At 39.8% G+C, this 24,305-nt stretch overlaps 2 protein-coding genes across 36 annotated transcripts in view; one reads left to right on the top strand and one right to left on the bottom strand.

Moving 5' to 3' along the window:
- The window catches only part of NAA16 (N-alpha-acetyltransferase 16, NatA auxiliary subunit), a 66,734-nt gene extending 48,908 nt beyond the window's left edge, over positions 1 to 17,826 (top strand). For 20 of the 35 annotated variants that reach the window (XM_084981892.1, XM_084981891.1, XM_084981889.1 and 17 more), the window contains 10 exons: positions 1,066 to 1,235; positions 1,602 to 1,754; positions 4,625 to 4,753; positions 10,532 to 10,745; positions 11,551 to 11,744; positions 12,540 to 12,648; positions 13,051 to 13,149; positions 13,369 to 13,512; positions 15,678 to 15,775; positions 16,332 to 17,826. In XM_084981892.1, the coding sequence (XP_084838018.1) occupies positions 1,066 to 1,235; positions 1,602 to 1,754; positions 4,625 to 4,753; positions 10,532 to 10,745; positions 11,551 to 11,744; positions 12,540 to 12,648; positions 13,051 to 13,149; positions 13,369 to 13,512; positions 15,678 to 15,775; positions 16,332 to 16,547 (1,526 nt within the window). In that variant the 3' untranslated portion in view covers positions 16,548 to 17,826. Of the gene's footprint in view, positions 1 to 1,065; positions 1,236 to 1,601; positions 1,755 to 4,624; positions 4,754 to 5,317; positions 6,803 to 7,671; positions 8,217 to 10,531; positions 10,746 to 11,550; positions 11,745 to 12,539; positions 12,649 to 13,050; positions 13,150 to 13,368; positions 13,513 to 15,677; positions 15,776 to 16,331 lie in introns of those variants that run through there. The other 15 variants (XR_014819580.1, XR_014819576.1, XR_002336684.2 and 12 more) reach the window with 5 other exon arrangements.
- VWA8 (von Willebrand factor A domain containing 8) overlaps positions 1 to 24,305 on the bottom strand; it is a 545,205-nt gene that overhangs the window by 29,276 nt on the left and 491,624 nt on the right. The window lies entirely within an intron of this gene.

Raw genomic sequence — 24,305 nt, 5'->3', positions numbered from 1 at the left:
CAAGATAAACGCTTGGCTCTTTGCCTATGTTTGTGTTTTAACATGTGGGGGTTTTTGTGTTTGCATTGTTGTCCCTTCCTTTGGTTAGCTCGTCTAGGAGACCTGTGTTTCCTGTGGTAGCTTGGATCACGTGTCCTTTGCCTTCTTTCTGCCTCATTTTATGTCTTCCCTTCAGAGATCTCTTTCGAGAGTTTGGTGTCTCCTCTTCTGTAGCTTGAGGCTACGGAGTGGAGAACTGGGTAGAGCTCAGCTGGTTGTATGTGACCATCGTGTCAGGAATGTGTCCTCTTTTTACCCTTCAACTCGGGGTTTTCTTGATTTAGCATCGAGGCCTCCGACTGTGCTAAGTAAGCCCTGGCCGTTCTTGGCATTTGTGGAAATCTCATGGTGGTAGGAACGGACGTCTTTTTTTTTTGTTGTCCTTTTTTTTTTTTTTTTTTTTTTTTTTTTTTTTTTTTTTTTTTGGTCTTTTTGCCTTTTCTAGGGCTGCTCCCGCAGCATATGGAGGTTCCCAGGCTAGGGGTCGAATTGGAGCTGTAGCCGCTGGCCTACGCCACAGCCACAGCAACATGGGATCTGAGCCGTGTCTGCAGCCTACACCACAGCTCACGGCAACGCCGGATCCCTAACCCACTGAGCAAGGCCAGGGATCGAACCCACAACCTCATGGTTCCTAGTCGGATTCGTTAACCACTGAGCCATGACGGGAACTCAGGAATAGGCATCTTTTTATCCAGGCTCTTTTCCTTGACTTGGCTTGGGCCTGCTGCTTTACGCTCTCAGCTGAGAATTCGTAGTTAGGTGGAATTCGCCCTTCTCCACACTGTTTCTTTGGAATGAGGTATGGGTTTGAAGCCTTTGAAGCCAGCATCTCTGTTTCTCTGCTTGGCTGCTGCTTTTTGAAGTTTATGACATGATGTCATGCCTCCTTCTGTTGAAATGGGTCATTCAGTTGAGTGTTTACTGCTTATTATTGTAATTATTAATTTCGTTATGCACTGGAGGAAAGTATGTGATTTGCTTTCCCTTATTCCCTATAATAATTTTATGTTTGTTTGATTGCAGAGAGTGGGGAGAAAGAACCCCCAACGACACTACTCTGGGTTCAGTATTTCCTGGCACAGCACTTTGATAAGCTTGGGCAGTATTCTTTGGCTTTGGATTATATTAATGCTGCAATTGCTAGTACTCCAACTCTAATAGAATTATTCTATATGAAAGCAAAAATTTACAAGGTAAAATCTTGGTTATGTTTTTTGACTAGTTAAAGAATTTGGCCATTTTAAGAACCCTTGAAGTTCTTCTGTGTAAAGAAACTTTTAGGACACCTTAATAATCTATTCCTAATATTCTAATAATCCTAATGAAGTTTTCATTGCATAGGTGTATAGTCAGTATTGATCATTTCATTTAGCTTTTAGTAAATATGAATTTAAGTAAATTAAGTAAATGAATTTAAGTAAATATGAATTTAGTAAATATGAATTGACAAGTGGTAATGGATTTCTAACTTGTCTTTAAGAAAAACTTTTCCTGTTATATTGTACCTATCTTCTCTTAATCATAAACAGTGATTTCTTTAATACTTTCATCTCTTAAAGCATATAGGTAATCTCAGAGAAGCTGCCAAGTGGATGGATGAAGCTCAGTCTTTAGACACAGCTGATAGATTCGTCAACTCCAAATGTGCAAAATATATGCTTCGCGCAAACATGATAAAAGAAGCAGAGGAAATGTGCTCCAAGTTCACAAGGGTAGGAAATGAGCATGTAATGAATGAGCTGAGTTCGTCAAACTAAAGTCCAGTGGTGATCTGTGAAGTTTGCTGCTGAAGTTCCTAAGGATTCATTTTTGGTTTTGTTTTTATCCTATTTAGCTCGTATCCTAAATAGGGTTTCTCACTGTGGTTGAGTGTGTATGCATGTGCTTCTGGTGGGGGATGGTTAAAAAGCAATAGCTGGAGCAAATACCTTTAGACAGAAGCAAGCTTATGTATCACATATGCTTATATGTAAAATTCAATTTACAGTTTTTTTGTTTTACTAGTAATTTGTGGCTATAGCTTAATTTCTCTGTTATAGTGTCTTCAGAATTGCGCATAGAGTCTTTCTATGCAGAACCAACGTCTGTCGGCTACCAGTCTCTGTGACATTTGAGAATATCTTCTTTATTTTTTTTAGGGCCATAGATGCAGCATATGGAAGTTCCCAGGTTACGGATAGAATCGGAGCTACAGGTGCTGGCCTACACCACAGCCACAGCAATGCCATACCTGAGCCACGTGTGTGACCCACACCACAGCTCGCAGCAGCGCCAGATCCTTAGCCCACTGAGTGAACCTGTGTCCTCAGGAATACCAGTCAGGTCCATTTCCACTGAACCACAGTGGGAACTTGAGAATTTAATTTCTTTCAAATAGGCTAAACGTTTATTCCTTTCCTTTCATCTTTCACTATCCTTTCATATCCTTTCCCACATAGACTTCGTTATGAAATAATACATGGTCTATTTTATGGTTAAAAATATAAGGAAGCTAATGGAAATAATTAGAAAGTTCAGAAATAGATTCACACATATTTGGAAACTCGGAATATATTTCCAAGAGGTGCTTTAAAAATCAGAGGTGAAGCAATATTGTTGGGGTAATTATTTGTGTTGAAAAAATAAAATGACTACGCTACACAGATCAGTTACAGGGGGATTAAAGATCTAAGTATGGAAAGCAAACCTTTCATGCTTTTAGAAGATAGTATAACTTGAGGTAGGAAACATTTCTTAAGACATCAGAAGCATAAAGGTACAGGAGTAAAATTGATTCACCTAAGTTAAAATGAAACATAACATGTAACAAAAAACAACTATAAGCAAAGTGAGAAGATAAGTCATAGAATTGGAGATGTTTCCAACCCATAAAGGAGAAAAGATTTACCAAAAAAGCCAAAGAACTCACTGAGATAGTGACACATTGAATGTGACACTGATGAAAGAAATTGAAGAGAACCCAAATAGATGGAAAGACATACTATAGTCATAGAGTGGAAGAATTAATATTGTTAAAATGACCATATTACCTATGGCAGTTTACAGATTCAGCACAATTCCTGTTAAAATACTAAGGGAATTTTTTCACAGAACTAGAGCATATCACTAAAAAATTTGGTAACTCAAAAGCCAAACTGAATAGCCAAAACAGTCTTAAGTAAGAACTGAGCTGGAGCAATCAGGCTCCCTGACTTCAGACTGTACTACAAAGCTACAGTCATCAAAACAGTATGGTACTGGCACAAAGACAGACATATAGATGAAAGAACCAGGATAGAAAGCCCATGCTTAAGGTCAATTAATCTACCACAAAGGAAGCAAGAGTATACAGTGGAGAAAAGACAGTCTCTTCAATAAGTGGTTTTGGGAAAACTGGACAGCTGCACGTACAAGAATGAAATTAGAATACCATACACAAAAATAAACTCACAATGGGTTACAGACCTGAATATAAGACCAGAAACCATAAAATACCTGTAGGAAAATACAGGCAGAACAGTCTTTGACATAAATCGAAGCAGTATTTTTTTCTTGATCTGTCTTCCAAAGCAAAGGAAATAAAGGCAAAAATAAGCAAACGGGACCTAATTAGACTTAAGGTTTTTGCACAGCAAAGGAAATCATCAGTCAAATCAAAAGACAGCTTACTCAGTGGGAGAAGGTGTTTGCTACTGATATGACTGTCAAGGGGTTAATACTCAAAAAATATATATATATATAAATAAGCTCCCACAGCTGAAAAAAACCCAAGCCGAGTATAAAATGGGCAGAAGACTTGAACAGTTTACAAAGTAGTGATACTTTTCTCTACACCATTGTTTTGTTTTGTCAGCCTACCCCAAAGGGTTGGCAGGGAATAGGCAGTGCTGTAGAAGGCACAGAGAAAGTGACAACTGATAGTGGAGGGAGGAGACTGGGGCTGCAAAGCAGGCTGGGGACTCCTACCAAGAAATCCGAAAATGGTATGCTGTACCTAACGGTGACCCTGAGTCCACGAGGAAAGGTTAAGTAGCTTTTGCATAAGAGACAAGAGATAGGCAGTGCTTCATAGGATTGCTGTCCTAAATAGATTAAACAGAAGCTTTGGTTTTCAGCAAGCTGCAGTCGTTTCTATGTAGCATGTTAATATCTTGACCGAGATGGATAAATAAGACATTACTTAATTGTGTGGGTTGTTTTTTGTTTTTTCTTTTTTCTTTTCTTTTTATGACTGCATCTGCAGCATATGGAAGTTCCCAGGCTCGGGGTCCAATCGCAGCTGCAGCTGCAGCAACACCAGATCTGAGCCATGTCTGCGACCTACACTACAGCTCATGGAAATGCCCCTTAACCCACTGAGCGAGGCCAGGGATCGAGCCTGAGTCATGGACACTCGTTGCTGCGCCACAACAGAACTCCGACATTATGTAATTTTAAGTTGGTAGGAGCTTTTTGGAAGCACACTGATAAATTTGTCCTATAATTTGTTATTGCTATTTATTGTCTTAATAATCCTTGTAGATGTGGTTGTAAAAGAGAAAGTGAGGTTTTTAGGACCTCTTGAATTGTTTGCTTCCTATATTTATGATTGTTTCCATTTCAGGAAGGAACATCTGCCATGGAAAATCTAAATGAAATGCAGTGTATGTGGTTTCAGACAGAATGCATTTCAGCATATCAGCGTTTGGGAAGATACGGGGATGCCTTGAAAAAATGCCATGAAGTAGAAAGGGTAGGTTAATAAAATTTGGGGTTAATTTTTCTCCTGTAAGGTGATGAAAAAAGCAAGTAGACTTCTACATGGGATCATCTGCCTCTTCTGACTACTTTGAAAACCTCATTGTGAAAATATTTCAGCCTTTCAGACATTCAGAAATTGTGAATAAATGATTGCTTCCTTTTGATCCTCCAATGGTTATGATTTCGACATGTCTGCATATTTTTGTGTAAAGGGAGAAGAAAAAGATTAGTAAGTTATTAATGCTATTATTAGTAGATATTTTCTGTTCCCCAATCGGGCCATTATCTGATTTTCCGCACTAGCCTAGGAGGATACGCAAGCTGCTGGCCACCTCTTTCCTCTTTGTATCAGGATCTGCCCTATAGTCAGCCTCTCTCCAGTGTGTCTTCCCAGGATGTTTGTTCTCACATTGAGCGCTTTGTAAACAGTCTATGGCTGGTTTGCAGGCTTGTCGTATTACTTGCTAGGATTGTGTGTGTGATGTGCCTTAGTAAGGGGACTTTTCTTTTCCTTGTGTGTGAATTTTTGTTTTCCTGTTCTTTGTCATCTCTGAAGCACTCTCGTTCCAAATGGACCACAGGAGGAAAAGAGCCACACATGCACCCCTGAGGCAGGCCTCAGCAGCCCTCAGCTGTGGGTCCCTCGGCACCACTGTCCCAAGCTGACGCAGTATAGAACCACAGGCGTCCTGGTCAGGTGAGCCTGATGTCTGCACATGGCAGTCACTTTGGCCTTTTTCCCACGTGAAACATCGGAGATTGCCCCCAAGGACGGCTCAGTCTTAGGGGGTGGCTTTGGACGGGAGCTGGAACTAGGATTATACCTGAGCCCTTTTAGGAATAGCTTAGTTTTTGCTTTGTTTGGTTGTGTTTTTCTCCTTTTTTTAAAGCCTGGGTCTGATGGCTGGATGGCTGAGGAAAATCCTTCTTCTTGGAGAAAGCAAAGCCCTTGGATTATGTGTGAAATATCCAAGCATCCTACATTAAAATCAGGCTCTTCTTTCTGTGACAAGGTGGTAGACCTCTAGGTGGTTTTGACACTCCCAGGTGGTCACCACATTAAAAGCATTCTGCTTGTCAATAGGGAAAGATACGTTTTTGTTGACCAGAGCATTCTCAGGGAGTGGGAGTTTGCTTCCTGTCTGAAGAGGCAGCTAGGCACTTAGAGATCCGTAATTGTAGCAAGACTTGTAACTAGAAATTTATCCGATTTTCTGTGAAGGTCAAATTTGAACACCTTAGGATCCTTAAAACCTCCAGCTCCAGTCCCATTCCTCCTGCCGTTAATAACTGTACTACTTTATTTTTTTAATGTTTGTTAAGGATTACTGGAATATGCTCATTAGCTAATCCATTATTAAATGGCATTTAGATTATGCTTCCCTGTAATTTTCAGTGGCTTTTTTGAACAACTGCAGTTGAGCCTTGAGCAACATGGGTGTTGGGGCGCGGACCCTCTGTGCACTGGAAAATCCCCGCACGATGTGGATCTTGTGTCTCTGGGACCATTTCCGTGGGTGCAACCAACCATGGGTTGCGTAGTACTGTAGTATTTATTACTGAAACAAATTCATGTGTAAGTAGACCCACACGATGTTGTTCAAGGGTCAACTGTACTTCCAGTTCAGGAAATGTTTTGACAGGTAGAAAGCAGTTTTGAAGGGAAAAAATGACAGGAAGTCATTGATTAACAGCCATAGGGTGACATGCGAAAATTGTCATCCTCTGGTCATGTTACATAATTATTATTGCTAGAAACCGTACAAAAGTGTCTTTAGGGTTTGCTCTTGGTGCTTGAAAATATAACCAGAAGCAGATAAACAAGAAAAGATCTTACACTTATTCCACTTGTAAGCTAGTCTTTATGGTGAATAATTTGAATTAAAAATAAGTAAGACAACTCTTCTAGTAGTTTTGTGTAAAAATGGTAGTGTGTAGCACAAATAGGGTGATTAAATATTTGCTAATTAATGCCTCTGAAATTAATTTCTAATAAAATTAATGTAATCTAAAAGAAAATTCCTTTTTTTGTCTTTTTAGGGCTGCACCCATGGCACATGGAGGTTCCCAGGCTAGGGGTCGGATCAGAGCTGTAGCTGCCAGCCTACACCACAGCCATAGCAATACCAGATCCGAGCCACATCTGCGACCTACACCACAGCTCACAGCATTGCCGGATCCTCAACCCACTGAGCGAGGCCAGGGATCGAACCTGTGTCCTCATGAATGCTAGTCAGATTCGTTTCTGCTGAGCCACGACGGGAACTCCTAAAAGAAAATTCTTGATGGTGTAATTGTAAGGATTTAGGAATAATTACAGAATTCAAAGATAAAGTATGGTAAGCATCTGCTTGAGTTACTTTTGTGCCTGGGTTTAAAATATTTTAGTAAAGAAAATGAGCATCTTTCAGAAATAAAACTTTGCAGTTGACCTTTCAAATAGAAGGTTAGTGAAAAAAGAAATAAGTCCCAAGAAGGGTCAGTCCTTCTTCTCCTTTGAAGAATTCTTTCACTGAAGGCGGTTTCAGCTTAGGATTTACTGCTCTGAGCTCTTGGTAAATTGTTTGAAATGTTAGAATTCTCAAGTGGCCCACTGTAGTACTGTCTCTGCCTTCATCTTGCCTCCTTTGTAGGTTTTAGGATTATATGTAAAGGTATGTAGTCCAACCCAAGCTGATGTTTAGAACTTGAGCTTTATTAAAAATAAGGCTAGGAGTTCCCGTCCTGGTGCAGTGGTTAATGAATCCGACTAGGAACCATGAGGTTGCGGGTTCAATCCCTGGCCTTGCTCAGTGGGTTAAGGATCCGGCGTTACCATGAGCTGTGGTGTAGGTTGCAGATGCAGCTCTGATCCCTCGTTGCTGTGGCTCTGGAGTAGGCTGGTGGCTACAGCTCTGATTCGACCCCTAGCCTGGGAATCTCCATATGCCGCGGGAGTGGCCCTAGAAAAGGCAAAAAGACAAAAAAAAAAAAAAAAAAAGCTGCCCTCAAAGTATTCAGAATAATATTTTAAACCATTTTATCATTCAAGAATTGAGCTTTCTTTTCCTTTTTTTGAGGTGTTTAATTTCTCATTATTATTTTTTCCTCATTATTTTAGTGTGCTGATTTGTATCTGAACCAGAGCAACAATATGTATTTCTAAAACTTTTTGATCTAGCATTTCTGATACATCAAAACCATAGGACGTTCATAACTTTATTCTCTAGTGTCTCTTTATCAGATTGACACCTGCTTTATGATGACAGATTCTCTATAAAGGAAATAGAGTTGCTTATTGCCCTAGTTGGTCTAGTTATTATTTCTTAAGCCCAGAGACTTTTGTAGCCTTTTTTTATATGTATGAGCCTCCTATTAGTCTCTTCCAGCAACTCTTAGAAGTAATAGGTGGGAGAATCTGGGTGAGAAGAGAAGACCTAACAGGAAATTCCTAAAGAAAACCACGCTTTTAAGCAGTGAGTAAGCATTTCTTAATTTTTTGTTGACTTGTCTTACTTTTGGTTCAAGCCTCATTTTGACAACCTAAGCGGTTCCTTCCAGCATTCCTCCTGATTGGCCCTCACCCCAAAGCAAGAGAACTAGTGTTTTTGATGAGAGGAAAGATGAGTTAAAAGGCATGAGATGTATGTTAAAATGTGGGTACCTAGTTTCTGCAGTGACCATGTCTTGTTTGTGTTTGGCTAAAGCGCAGGAAGCATAACTTTACCTGTTTGCCTGTTTGCATCATCTAGTATTTGGAGACTTAAACATCACCCCCAAGGTAGTTCTAGGTGATCTTTGCGGTACTGGGGTAATTCTGTGTCTTGGCTGTGGTAGTGCTTTCACAAATCTACAGGTGATACAGTCACATGAAACTATACACACACATTACACCAGTGTCAGTGGTCTGGTATTATTACTATAGTTGTAATAGTTATGTAGCATGTAACCTTTGGGGGAAACCGAGGGAAGCGTGTACGGAACATCTCTGTGTTACCTTTGAAACCTCCTTTATCTGTAATGATTTCAAAATACAAAGTTAAAAAAGAAAATCAACCTCTGAGCAGGTTCCTGAGACACAGGGCTTTCAGTGGAAAAACTGAGATAGGCTCAGACAAACTGGGCTACGTCGGTGACCCTGTTAGTGGAAGACATTGACTGGAGAGAGGAAGCCTGTGGGCTGTTACTGATAAAGAGGCGGCTTAAATGTTTGTGGTTCCACAAGGCTCCCTCCAAGGCTTGACCGAAACGCGTCTGCTCCTGCTGCGAGGAGTACCTCTTGAAACTCGTTGTCTGTCTTTTGGCACATAAATGTTCCTCCCCCTCAAAGAAGTCCTGTAACTTCTTAGATGTTTGCATCTCATCCTGTGTTTACGATGTTGGGCACTGCCATTGCTCCTCGCTTGTATTGAATTTTAAGAAAATGTTGGTAGATATAACCTGATGTACCTTAACCATGAACTGTGTAATTCCTTGATTAAAGAACAAGTTTATGTTACTATTTGGTTAATTGATGAGACGAATGCCACTTTCAAATATAACATTAAAGCATGATTCCTGAAGTAGTAAATAGAAACTAATGTGAAATGTTCATTTTTTTCCTCATTTCTTGCCCTTCACACTGTGCGGTTTTATTCTTTTTATCTTAGCATTCTTCCCTGAAAGTCTCTTAATGTCCCTCTGTGTATAGTGTATTTCTAATTACCTAGACAACTAAAATTATCCCGTGATCTGCACAAATGACTCATGTATCCTCTGCGCACTGAGTTAGAGGGAGAACGAAGTAGTAGGAGAGTTTGATGTGTGTTGATGTAATGAGTCAGTCATTCTCCTATATGTTTTTGGAGATGCTAAAATAAAAGAGGCAATGAAGGTAGAGATGCATGTAGGGAAGAAGATGAAAGAATAAATTGTTTTGTTGGGGAAGTTACTCCTCTTCTGTCCGTGGAAGGGCTTACTTCTTAACCCTTTTGAGGCCATGGACCCCTTGAGAAGTGGATGAAAGCCTCAAGCTCTCTCCTTAGGAAACTATTAGTCTGCTTATTTATGCATAGACTACAGATGAAGAACCTTTCCTAAAATGTAATGTAGATTAATGGGGTTTCAGGGAGTGAGTGTGAAGGTAATGCTCGGCGTTTGTAAAGCATTTTACTGTTTAGAGTGAACTTAATTTATTCGATCCCTGAAGAACCTCATGAAATGGGCTGTGTGTATGTCTTTATTCCTAACTGCAATAATTGAGACGCTAGGACATTGAAAGAACACGGGTCTGATAGGAAAGCTTCTCTGTTAGGCTGGCCAGTGCTGTGCTTACTGAGTGTCCGCTGTGCCAGCAGTGGAGACGGATGTGACGGGCTTGCTCATGGCTGAGTTGAACGGTCTGATTTGTACACATTCATTGTGAACCTGTACGTATTTAGTCTCCACTCAGAGCTGTTTACCTCTGCCGGGCTGATTTGGGGGGGATACTGAGGAAAAGCATTTCATTAAACTAAAATATCAGTATGTTGTAACTTCCAGGTTTAAAAAAATAACCCGATCATCTGACTTATTACCCAGAAATCGAGCATCATCACAAAGTCGTGATTCCAAGGGATGGGCACGGATTGCAGGGAGGGGACCTTACGTTGAGCGCCAAGAGCTCCTTGATGTCCTTTATATTTTAAACACCAGAGGGGGCAACCGTGTGAAATCGTGGCTGCTTACATTATTTTGGGGGCTTTCTGTAATTCTCAAAAGTAGAGATTACTGACATAGGTGTAAGGATTAATTTTGTGGTTTTGTCTTTAAGCATTTTTTTGAGATCACCGACGATCAGTTTGACTTCCATACTTACTGCATGAGAAAGATGACCCTTCGTGCCTACATTGACCTTTTGAGACTAGAAGATGTACTCAGGAGACATGCCTTCTATTTCAGGGCTGCTAGATCAGCTATTGAAATATACTTGAAATTGTATGATAATCCCTTAACCTGTGAAAGCAAACAACAAGAAATAAATGCAGGTAACTAAAAAGGAACTTGCCTAAAGAGAGGTGAAAAGAACACGAAATTTTGGAATGTTAATGAAATGTTAGAAAAATATATTATCAGATGGATGTGAAGTTAGTTATGTGATCAGATAACTGATAGACCAAAAAAGGGAGTTCCCATTGTGGCGCAGGGGTTAACGAATCCGACTAGGAACCATGCGGTTTCGGGTTCGATCCCTGGCCTCACTCAGTGGGTTAAGGATCTGGTGTTGCCATGAGCTGTGGTGTAGGTCGCAGAGATGGCTCGGATCCTACGTTGCTGTGGCTCTGGCGTAGGCCGGTGGCTACAGCTCCAATTTGACCCCTAGCCTGGGAACCTCCATATGCCATGGGAGCAGCCCTAGAAAAGGCGAAAAGACCAAAAAAAAAAAAAAAAAAAGAGTATTTGAGAAGTAGCAGTATGGAGGCGAATTTCTGGTCAGATCACATGTGTTTATGTGCAGTGACTCAATTATCCTTGATCTATTCCAAGAGGCTAGTTGATGTCATCAGCTCCACTTTATCCATCTGGGGACCTGAGACCAAGAGAGAGATGAAGTGGTTCGCCTACACCCATGTATTGTGTAGGGGCAGAACCAGGCCGGAATTGGCTAATTGTAGTTGATGTGGCATCTGCTCCTGCCTTTTGTGTGCCAGGTTTGAGATAGTCATTAGACACTTTCTGAAGATTTTTATCTAGTTGCCTCCCCCAAAGCTGTGCTTGCAGTATGTATTGAATAAGAATATGAGGAGAATGGAAACATTGACGCAGAATTTTCATTCATTCGGACATTTATAGAAAACCTGTCAGCCAAAGAACTGAAGAAAATGCTTAGCAAACAGAGAAGAGCGCAAAAAAAGGCTAAATTAGAAGAAGAGAGAAAATACACGGAAAGGGAACGTCAGCAAAAAAATCAAAAGAAGAAAAAGGATGAAGAAGAAGAGGAAACTAGTGATCTCAAAGAAGAACTTACACCTGAAAAATTAGAAAGAGTGAGATGAATTTACTGTCTTTATTTGGTGAAATTTATGTTATTGGGTTCTCTTCTAACCATAAACATGAATTATTTAAATCTGTAATCCTTTGTGGTATTCGTAGGATTAGCCAAATCACTGTGATTGTCATCAGTTATTTTTGAGTGATAATATGCAGATTTTGGCTGGTACAAATCATAGACAGAACTGTAGTTATAGTAGGCAGAATCCTGGCCCTCTAAAGGTGTCCACTTTCTAATCCTTGGAAACTGAGTATATTGCATTAGATGGCAGAATTAAGGTGCAAATGGATTTTTTATTGGTTGTGCCTATGGCTCGGGGAAGTTCCTGGGCCAAGGATCGAACCTGTGCCACAGTAGCAACCAGAGCTGTGACAGTGACGATGCTGGATCCTCAACCTGCTAAACCATCAGGGAACTCTGAGAAATTTGTACTCCCATTTTTCTTTTGGCCATGCCTTCGGTATGAAAGTTACCCAATCCAGAGATCAAATGTGGGCAACCCAAGCTGCTGCAGTGACAATGCCAGACCCTTAACCGCTGGACTCCAAAGAAGACTCCAAAATTATCATCAGGAAAGCAGTAGAGCTATTCCCCTTTTAAAAGTTAATGACCCTTGACTTTGAATTTGCTTGTAGTTCACAGTTTAAAATTTTTTTTCTTGCTCATTGGGTTATATAAAGAGAACTGTCTAAATGACCTCAAGTATGTGTAAATATAAAATTGGGGTAAGAAATTTGACTTGCATAACTGCTTTTTAAGTGTAATCATTTTTCTTTCTTTTTCAAAATAGATAGAAAATCCGTTAGAAGAAGCTATCAAGTTTCTTATACCTCTTAAGAACCTTGTTGCTGATAACATTGACACTCATCTATTAGCATTTGAAATATATTTTAGAAAAGGTAATAGTTTGAATTCAGATTTTTCGAATTAATTTTATTGACCATATTAGCATCATATTTGTGAGTTAGATCTATTTTTGTTTCTTACTCATTTCTGCCTTTTACAGTCCCCTTTACCTTTGCTACTCAAAGCTTTACTGAGTAATAAATTAGAATATTATGGTCTAATGAGTCGTTTGAAGTCTTACAAATTATTTACCTGAAGCAATTCTTCATGATTTTTCAATTACTTCTTTAAAAAATAAAAGTTGCCTTTGATAACCAAAGTCAGCTTTGAATTCTGCTCATGGGAAAGGTGATGTTTCGTTACTGAATTCAGAGTGAGGCTAAAATAAAGTGAAGAAAATAACATACCATAGATATTGAGGCAGTTACTGTTGTATTTTTTTTTTTCTGACATAGGGAAGTTTCTGTTAATGCTTCAGTCTGTCAAACGAGCTTTTGCCATCGACAGTAATAACCCATGGTTACATGAATGTTTAATTAAATTTTCTAAGTCTGGTAAGTATAAAAAAGGTAACATGCTAGCAAAGAAATGTAGAAAATAGTGCATTTTAAGCTAGAATGAATGAATGAATGTATATTCCAAAGTAACAGTAATATTTTGATTATGTAAAATATATATCAAGCTTAATAATAAATAGGACTGTATTTCAATTGATTTTGTTTTAAAGGACAGACCAAAATTTTTTACAATTTTCAAATTTTCTCTTGTTACAGTGTCTAATCATAGTAATCTTCCAGACATTGTGAGCCAAGTTCTGTCTCAAGAAATGCAGAAAATATTTGTCAACAAGGATGTGGAAAGTTTTAATGAGGATTTTCTCAAACGCAATGCTACCTCCCTTCAGCATCTCCTTTCAGGTTGGTTATGTAGCTCCCAGGGTTAAAATGGTTTTGGGAAAAAAGAATGTGAATGAAAAAAAGGTTTGAAAAGATGATCAACCTCATTAATTGTGAAAGAAAAAGAAGTGAACACAGTACCATTTTTTAAAAATTTTTATTTTTTATTTTTTCAATGATCCACAATACCATTTTGATCTCTCAAATTAGGAAAGATTATTTTTGTTAGGAAAAAGGAGGTTGAAGTGTGAGAAAGATGTGATGTATAAGCACTGGTGTATTTTATCACTGCAGGAGTGAGTGGGCCTGGTCTCGTGGCAAAGCAGTTTGGCCTCCTTATCCACAGCTTTGCATTACACGAAATGTGTCCTTTTAGAGACTTTTATGCAGACTTAACATAGAGTACAGTTTCAGTTATGTAAAAATACACATGACATAAAAGCTGAAAGAAGTGGATACCAAAGCTTTAATGGTTGCCTTTGGATATTGAAGTGACCTATTTTTGAGTGACCTGTTTTTTCCTTGTGTTTCTATTGCTTTATCTATTTTGTGTTTTGAGGGTTTATTATATCCTGCCTTGTTACAGGAAGGATTTTAGGTGGTTTATACAAATACAGAGATGGCATAAATGCAAACTGGGGAAAAGATTGTGGAAAAGGAGTTGGGGACAAAATGAGTGAAGTATCTAATGTAATTTAGTATGCTTCTCCTTGAAGCCACATATTTAAATATTTTAATCTAAGCTTTCTTGTTGTAAAAGGAAACTTCTTGGTTTTATGGGAAAAAGTTAATTCCTGTGAAAAACGACAGCACTTCTTGGTAGTAAGGGGAGATAGGCTTTCTCTTCAAGAACAGATAATGGAAGGAGACACTTCTTGATTAGCATAATGGGAAATGCCTTTCTAAACATAATATGAAATTCTCAGGAAAAGATACTTTTGCTACATTTTTAAAAAAAAACCATAAAGAGAGTTCCCATCATGGCTCAGCGGTAATGAAACCGACTAGGATCCATGAGGATGCTGGTTCAGTTCCTGCCCCTGCTCAGTAGATTAAGGATCCGGTGTGGCCGTGAGCTGTGGTGTAGGTCACAGACATGGCTCAGATCTTGCATTGCTGTGGCTGTTGTATAGGCCGGCAGCTGTAGCTCCAATTGGATCCCTAGCCTGGGAACTTCCATGTGACACGGGTGCAGCCCTGAAAAAAATAAATAAATAAAAAGTCATTAAAAAAAGACCAGAGGAGTTCCCGTTGTGGTGCAGTGGTTAACAAATCAGACTAGGAACCATGAGGTTGCGGGTTCAATCCCTGCCCCTGCTCAGTGGGTTAACGATCCAGCGTTGCCGTGAGCTGTGGTGTAGGTTGCAGACGCGGCTCGGATCCCGAGTTGCTGTGGCTCTGGCGTAGACTGGAGGCTAGAGCTCCAATTCGACCCCTAGCCTGGGAATCTCCATATGCCGCGGGAGCGGCCCTAGAAAAGACAAATAGACAAATAAATAAATAATTTTCTTAAAAAATAAATAAATAAAAATAAAAAAAGACCAAAAAGCCAACTGGGAAAAATATTCACAGGAACAGAACTGATTAAAAACTCTAGTAATATACATACCATTCTTATAAATTAATAATAAAAATATAAATCAAAGCTCAATAGAAAAAAATGTGCAGAGAAGATGGACCACGTTCTTTTTAAGGGGAATGTAAACTGAATTTTATTATAAAACATCTTTAAAAGTATTTTCTTTGTGAATATGCAAAGATTTTCCTGTTGTCCATCGATCACACTGCTCTTTGATGATAATCAGTTCCTTAGGTGTATCTTCTTTAAAAGTGCATTTAGTCGAAATATTGATTGATGCCACAGGGTAGCCCATATTTACATTTTGAAATATTTCTGAGGGGTGGGTTGTTAAATCTGATCTCCTGGTAAATATTTAAATATTCTCTTTGTGACAGAAAAAGCCCGATGGTATGGTAGGGTATTGCTGTAGTATAAACAGCTCCACTGTTGCCCCAGCTCTCAATGGGATGGCATGGACTAGGGAGTTGGGACGAGAGGTCATGGGTGGTGCCCGCCTACCGCCCCTGCTGGCTGGATGCTTGGAACCACGTTCAAGTCACTGGTCAGTGTGAAACAGACGTGAGATGCAGGAATGTACTCATTGCTAGATGTGTTGGTATTTCAGGTGCTAAGATGATGTATTTTCTGGACAAGTCAAGGCAAGAGAAAGCCATTGCTATTGCCACCAGACTGGATGAAACCATAAGAGATAAAAATGTAAAGGTGAGATTTTTTACAGACTGATTCCCACAGATTGTGGCTGCTAGGGATCTAACAGCATGTCTCACAATGTCATTCCTGAGTGGGCCTTCAGAGGTGTGTCTGGATTCGAATCTCAGCTCCTCCCCCAGTTCTGAGCTGCGTCTTATCAGGCTAGTTACCTCTTAGCTTCCTTTTCCTCCTTTATGAGGCTGTAAATGACCATCTCAGAGTTTGTGTGAGGCTCAGCTGCCCTAGTGACCTGTGAAGGGCTTGCCGCCTAGGAAGCACTCAGTAAAAGAAGACTCTTGTTATTCCTAAAGGACCCTTGCAGTGATCACAGTTTCAGAGATGCGCTTTTTCAGTTTTAGAAGTTTGCTTTTTTAAGGCTTTGTAGAATTGATTGTTTCAGTGTTCCTTTTTGGAGATGGTGACTTACTGTACATAGCAAGAAGTTATTTTAGAAGGAGGCCTTACTGGTTTTCTCTTGCTTAAGTAACAGATTTTAATTAAAGTAATGATCAGACTTTAAACTTTCTTTCTTTTTTTTTTTTTTTTAATTCTTCCCTTGTTTAAATAGACTTTAATAAAGGTTTCTGAGGCACTGCTTGATGGCAGCTTTGGGAACTGTACTTCGCAATATGAGGAATACAGGGTGGCCTGTCACAACCTGCTGCCTTTTACGTCTGCTTTCCTGCCTGCTGTGAGTGAAGTCCACGGTCACGGTGCAGCCCGAAACCTCACAGCTAACTCTGATGTCTTGGCAAATGAAATTGGAAATCTCGCAGAAAGCTGACTCCTGTAAGACTCAAATCAGGGTTTCTTTTCCAGCTTGTCTTTTATTATGGGTATGAAAGGAAATACAGCTGACCCTTGAACAACATGGGTTTGAATTGTGAGGGTCCATTTATTTGCGGATTCTTTTGAGACCGTGTGGAGAGTTGGTGTACCTAACTCTTGCTTTTTCAGCGATCAACTCTAATTGGATAGAATTTTTTTTTTTTTTTTTTAACTTTTGGCCACCCCATGACATATGGAAATCCCAGGCCAGGGATCAGATGCAAGCCGCAGTTGCAGCAGGGCCGGATCCTTTAACCCACTTTGCCAGGCTGGGGATCGAACCTATGTCCTGCCACTGCAGAGACGCTGCTGGTCCCCGAGCGCCCACTGTGAGCACTCTGGATAGAATTTTTAAACAAAGTATTCTGTAAGCTTATTCTTTATCTGACTCTGCCAGTGTACATAAATGTCTGTTAAAATGACCTGTTCGTGTTGGTGCAGTTTTCTTAAACTTTTGAATTAGCAACATTGTGGTGGATGCTGTCACTTCATATCAAGCATGATAATGATTTCTTCATTAAATTGTATACAACTCCATTGTTTTGAGATCCAAGTTTCATTTCAGAATCTATGTTTTGATCCTTATTGGTTTGTTTTGTTACTGTTTTTTTGCTTTTTAATTAAAGCACATCAATATTAAAGTGTTAACTGTATGTCAAAAATGATATGGAACTCCTTTTGGCAAATATTTATTTAAAATTTACATCAGCTTAAAACCTTTTGTCCACCTTGCTTTTTGGGGGGCTTACTGCTTCCTTTTTAATCCATGAAAAAGATATTTTCTGTTGAATAAGAGTACTCCAACTGTATTTATGAGTGATGTGCTTGAAGGGAGCATAATAGGGCAGAATACAATTATAATGAAACATTCTCATTCTTAGAGCCATGCATTGACTATTAAATACATTTTTATATCAGCAGAATGAGAATTTAAACTCTCAACTAGTTTAACTATTAAAACATGGTATCGTTGAGCAATTTGGGGGGGGGTAGCTTTTTGTTCTATCTTGTACAGAAAACAAGAATAGAGTCATTTAATATGTTTCAGAACTGTATAAATATATCTGTAACATTAATACTTTGTTTTAAGGCAAATATAAATTCAAAAGGGGAGATTTTATGGAGGGAAACAGTTCTAATTAAGATGGTTTTCCTTCACTCTAATATTTAGATTAGAAACTCACTGTAAAATAATGCCAGCCTCTATAATGCTGTAATAAATTATTTTGCACACAGTTGCTTGCTTGCGTTTTTTTGTTACCGCTTCACACTGTCAAAGTATTTTTGCAAAATATGTTTTCTTTGAGGGAGTAAAAACTTGGAATTAACTTAATGTTTACAAGTTTATTTAAAAAAAAAAAAATCCAGGAGTTCCTGTCATGGCACAGCAGAAACGAATCTGACTGGGAACCATGAGGTTGTGGATTCAATCCCTGGCCTCGCTCAATGGGTTAAAGATCCAGCATTGCTGTGAGCTGTGGTGTAGGTCAAAGATGCGGCTCAGATCCCGTGTTGCTCTGGCTGTGGTGTAGGCTGGCAGCAACAGCTCCGATTAGACCCCTAGCCTGAGAACCTCCATATGCCTCAGGTACAGCCCTAATAAGACCCCAAAAAAAAAAAAAAAATCCTCATACCGGTATATTCTGTTGCCACAGCACCTGAGCTTCAGTGTTTCAATAATAGTAGAACTAAATATCCTGGGAAATGTGATTTGCCATATTACTTTCAGCAAGATTCCATTTCTATAAAAGGTGGCAGTTAATGGTAATTAATGTGGAAAATTGTACTTTGGACAGCAGTCTTTAAAATGTATTCCATTGGGAAGTTCCCATTGTGGCTCAGCAGGTTAAGAACATGACTAGTATCCCTGAGGATGTGGGTTCAATCCCTGGCTTAAGGATCTAGCATTGCTGTGAGCTGCCTGGGTGGAAGATGTGGCTTGAATCCTGTGTTGCTGTGGCTGTAGGCCTGCAGCTGCAGCTCTGATTTGACCCCTAGCCCAGGAACTTCCATATGCCGTGGGTGCAGCCATAAAAACAAACACAAAAAAACCCCTCAAATCAGAAGCAAACTCAGTTTATCTGGTGGAAAGCAGAAAAGGAGAGGAACAGAGTGGAAAATAAGGTGGCAGAAAGTCTAACGAAACACTGATTACAGTAAGTTAGATTAACCAATTAGGACAGTCAGATTCTCATGTTGTGTTAGAAATTGTTTACAAGGAACACACAAGGATGGAACTAGGCTGATATGAACTGGGATAAAGGTGGAGTGATAATCTGAATAGAATTTAGTGCAAAATATAGTGGCAAAGAGATTATACATTGATCAGAAGATACAAATTTAACAAAAATTTTTAGCCATAGTGATAGGTGTTAATTGGACTTAATGTGGTGCTCATTTCCCAATATATATACATATAGTGAATCATGTTGTACACCTGAAACTAATGGAATGTTATACCAATAAAATATGAAAAGACATACACACTTATAGCTTTAAATTATGTCAAGCAAAAACAGACTGCTGAAGAGAGAAGTTGCAGAGTTTTGTTTAGGCCGTGTTTTATCCATGAAATAACTTCTACTGGACAGTCTCATTAATAGATTTGGTTCTCAACAGTTTGTTAAAGAAACTGAATTTAATCACTAAGAGCATACCTTCCAGCCCTCTCTCCTTCCCCCTGAATGGGTAGATATTAGGTCTAGCATACAAATTTCCATTAATATTTTAGCTGTAGTTTGTGACTTTGCCCTTTAGAATAACTGATTAAGTGAATGTTCTTTATCTCCAGGTAAGCAAAGTATCTTTGTAGTATCTGAATTTTTATTTTATTTTTTGTCTTTTTGCCTTTTCTAGAGCCGTTCCCTCAGCATATCAAGGCTCCCAGGCCAGGGGTCTAATTGGAGCTGTAGCCACCAGCTTAACGCCAGAGCCACAGCAACGCAGGATCCAAGCCACGTCTATGACCTACACCACAGCTCACGGCAATGCCAGATCCTTAACCCACTGAGCAAGGCCAGGGATTGAACCCACAACCTCATGGTTCCTAGTCGGATTCACGATGGAAACTCCCTATAGTATCTGAATTAGATTACTGCTACCTTTGGCTCCTGAGAGCCTCTGAATCTACAGCCATATAAGCAGTTCACTTCAGATTTCAGACTGGTTGGAGTTCTTATCCTCAGAGACTGCCTTTGAAAGGAATCCTATCTGGACCATTGCTGAATTCTGAACGTCTGCTCCCCTATCCTCATCCTACTCCTAATCCACCAGGTATCTGTTGGTATTGATACTCTTGGACCTGTAGCCACTGTCTTAGGGACCACTCAAGGCAGAAGTCCCTCTGGCTTGTTCTCATCCCCACTTTCTGTTTTCCCTTCCTTAGCCAAGCCTCCTTCCATGCCTCTTTCTTGTATTCTTTGCAATTTGTCCTCTGGAAATAGTCTACTCCGTGGTTAGCAGAGTTCTATACATCTTCAGTTTCTGCCTTCAACCTTTCCCTTTTTCTTGACCTTAACTGAAAACTTTCACTGAATCACTCATTACGCAGTTCTTTCACGTGGAGGCTGTTTATTTACTCCCTCTGGATCTGGAGAGATGCCTTATATTATCCTCACTCCCAATTGCTGCTTCCAGCCCATTCTTCCTCTACTGTTGTGCAAAACCCCATGTTTCTTTGAGGTTAATGCCACGGGGCTGTACAGCCCTTATCCCATCTCTCTCTATAAGTTGGAAATAATATCTAGTTCTATATTTTTTAATGAGTGTAGTTGATTTACAGTGTTGTACCAGTTTCTGCTGTACAGCAACCTAGTCCCATTTTTATTGCTGTCTTTTATATACCTCCCTGACTCACACACTTTGCTCTCCAATCAAGGTGAAATGCTGGGGTGGTTTTAGCATCTATTTGTTGCATCTTTCAACACTGCCCTCTCTCTCTCTCTCTCTTTTTTTTTTTTTTCTTTTTAGGCCCCCACCAGGGGCATATGGAGATTCCCAGGTCAGGGGTCAAATCTGAGCTGTAGCCGCCAGCCTACGCCACAGCCACAGCAATACCAGATCTGAGCTGCATCTTCGACCTACACCACAGCTCACGGCCACGCCGGATTCTTAACCCACTGAGCAAGGCCAGGGATCGAACCTGCATCCTCATGGTTGCTAGTCAGATCCATTTCTGCTGAGCCACAACAGGAACTGCCAGCCTGGAAATTTCAAGTCAAGAGTTCTAACAGGTCATCATATTTTTTATAGCACCTGGGTGATCAAATAATAAAGAAAAAAATTGAATTCAGAGATATATGGAGATAAGTAAAGACATCAAGGCTCTGCATTTGTGGTCTCTTATCTACAGACCCTATTGTTTGGAATATAAATAATCTATTGCTAGTAATCCTTTTTTTCATTTTTAATTTCCTGCTGGTCTTTAGAGTTGCTGTTATCATTACCCAAATCATCCCTTTTCAGTACATATAATTAATCAGAAGCAAAGAGAACTGTAGAGTTTATTTTTTTTCGAAACTTAGAAAAATAATTTAAAATGTCCGTCAGTAAAGAATTGGTAAGGTAATTGTGTGGAATATTATGCAGCCATTAAAAATGATGAAAGAGGAGTTCCCGTTGTGGCTCAGCAGTAACAAACCCTTACCATGAGCTGTGGTGTAGGTTGCAGACACTGCTCAGATCCCATGTTGCTGTGGCTATGGTGCAGGCTGGCAGCTACAGCTCCGATTGGACCCCTAGCCTGGGAGCCTCCACATGCCACAGGTGCAGCCCTAAAAAGACACACACACACACACACACACACACAAAGATAAGGGTGAAACTGAAGTTTATGAAGTTAATACAGACACATCCAGAATGCCGGGCAACACAGGACCGGAGGCAGCAGTTCCTCAGAGAGTCTTGGGTACCTCTCTGGGGACACAGTGTCTGTACATGTTTCCTTTTTATTCCCTATTGTGTTATTCACAGTGGCAAGCAAATCCCTCCAGTTTTGGTCTGGGTAATGGCATTACTCAATCCGATTGAAAATATAAGAGCATGGCGTTCCCATCATGGCTCAAAGGTAACAGACCTGACTAGCATCCATGAGGATGTGGGTTTGATCCCTGGCCTCGCTCAGTGGGTTAAGGATCTGGCATTGCTGTGAGCTGTGGTGTAGGTCGCAGACGCAGCTCGGATCCCACATGGCTGTGGCTGTGGCCGTAGCATAGGCTGGCAGCTGCAGCTCTGATTCAACCTCTAGCCTGGGAACTTCTATAAGCCTTGGGTGTGGCTCTAAAAAAAAGACAAAATAAATAAAGAGCAAAATATAGGTTGGCTCATGAAATAAGAGGTAGAGACACTGATGAATGCTAAAAAGATAATCTAAAATACACATTGAGGTGTTCCTGTTGTGGCTCAGTGGTAATGAACCTGACTAGTATCCATGATGATGCAGGTTCAATTCCTGGCCTTGCTCAGTGGGTTAAGGATCCGGTGTCGGGGTGAGTTGCGGTGAAGGTTGTAGATGCAGCTCACATCTGGTGTTCAGAGGCTGGCAGCTCCAGCTCCAGTTTGAACGCTAGCCTGGGAACTTGCATATGCCACGAGTGTGGCCCTAAAACAAAACAAACTATGTAATTTTAAACTAGATGTGTTAAAATTTTCAGGTTGTGTGTTAAAAAGTTAAATATGGAGTTTCCATTATGCTCAGCAGAAGAATCTAACCAGTATCTGAGAATATGGGTTTGATCCCTTGCCCTGATCCAGTGGGTTAAATGTCTGGTGTTGACCCCTAGTCTGGGAACTTCCATATGTCACAAGTGTGGCCCTAAAAAATAAAAAGTTAAATATGCTATACATTTTCATAAGTATGAAACATAAAGTAAAACTTCATCGACCTTTTAAACTCTTAATTCCTATGTCCAGTGATAAATGTTACATATTATATATTGATGAATCACACATATTCCTACTTATTCATTTTTTACATGTATATGGTAAAAAATATATGAATATATATAGGGAATATATATAATATATATGGAACATATATGATACATGTAAATTATATATGTATATATTTCATATGTATTGTCATTAACTTTGTTCAAATGTGCATAGGCATTTGGAAGTAATTTTTATACTAATTCACTCATTTTTTGGAAATTCTTCTCAGTTTTATGCCAAACAAAAATTGTTTCATTTAATTTCTTAATTTTTTAATTTTTTTTTTTTTTTTTTTTTTTTTTTTTGCTTTTTAGGGCCTCACCTGTGACATATGGAGGTTCCCAGGCTAGGGATCCAGTCGGAGCTACAGCTGCTGGCCTACACCACACCACATCAGATCCAAGCCGTGTCTGTGATCTACACCACAGCTCACAGCAATGCCAGATCTTTAACCCTCTGAGGGAGACCAGGAATCAACCCACATCCTCATTGATCCCAGTTGGGTTCGTTAACTGCTGAGCCATCGCGGGAACTCCAGTGCCAAACATTATTTTAAATGACCTGTCAGTGGACAGCTCTAGTCACTCTTTCTTCAATTTCATTGTAAGCAATGCAATAAAAATTACCTGACTTGCTTGCAGCAGATGCTATCAATGCCCCACCCGCATCCTGGAGGCACTAAGCATTTCAGTACTTGCAGATGGTATCCTATCTCAAATATATATATATATGATCAATCCCTCAAAAGTTGTCCCTTTGCCTGAGTGTCACTGAGATAAGCAGCAGGGAGTTAATACCCCTGGGGACCACCTTTGGTCAACCACAAATGAGATTCTGAGCATAAATTCCCCAACTCCCCTGGCTCAGAATCCTGAAGTGTGTTCTACATCGTGCAGACACATATACAAATAATTGCCACAGTATGACGGCTACTATAAGGAAGGCACAGCAGGATCGAGTGGGGACAGAGAAGGGGTCGTCAATGCTACACGAAGCGTTTCTGGTAAAGAAACGATATGTTGGGAGTTCCCACCGTGGCTCAGTTGTTAAAGAATCCGTCTAGGAACCATGAGGTTGTGGTTCGATCCCTGGCCTCACCGAGTGGGTTGAGGATCTGGTGTTGCCGTGAGCTGTGGTGTAGGCTGATGGCTACAGCTCCAATTAAACCCCTAGCCTGGAAACCTCCATATGCCACGGTGTGGCCCTAGAAAAGACAAAAAAATAAATAGATAAATAAAAAAGGAAACGATGCCTTTCCAGTAAAGGCAAACTTCGAAAAAGATGTCACGCATGATATTTATTTATTTTTTTTTCCTCCTTGCAAAGTATATTCTTTTATTCTTTCTTTTAACTTAATGAATTGTATTACATTTAGATATGTACAACAATCATCACGACCAAATTTTATAGCGTTTCCATCCCAATCCCTTGGTGCATCCCCCAACCTGCCAACCTGTCTCCTTTGGAAACCATAAGTTTTTCAAGGTCTGTGAGTCAGTATCTGTTCTGCAAAGAAGTTCAGTCTGTCCTTTTTTCAGATTCCACATGTCAGTGATAGCATTTGATGTTGGTGTCTCATTGTCTGACTGACTTCAGACATGATAATTAGCATGATAATTTCTTGGTCCATCCATGTTGCTGCAAATGCCGTTATTTCTTTCCTTTTAATGGCTGAGTAATATTCCACTGTGTATATGCACCACATCGTCTTGATCCACTCCTCTGTCGATGGACATTTAGGTTGTTTCCATATCTTGGTTATTACATATAGTGCAGCAATGAA

The sequence above is a fragment of the Sus scrofa genome, chromosome 11 (assembly GCF_054392235.1).
Source record: "Sus scrofa isolate SSC_HxYL_T2T_F1_AM1 chromosome 11, Sscrofa_HxYL_maternal_Yorkshire_Landrace_v2.0, whole genome shotgun sequence".
NCBI lineage: Eukaryota > Metazoa > Chordata > Mammalia > Artiodactyla > Suidae > Sus > Sus scrofa.
This window is presented reverse-complemented; position numbering and strand designations above follow the sequence as displayed.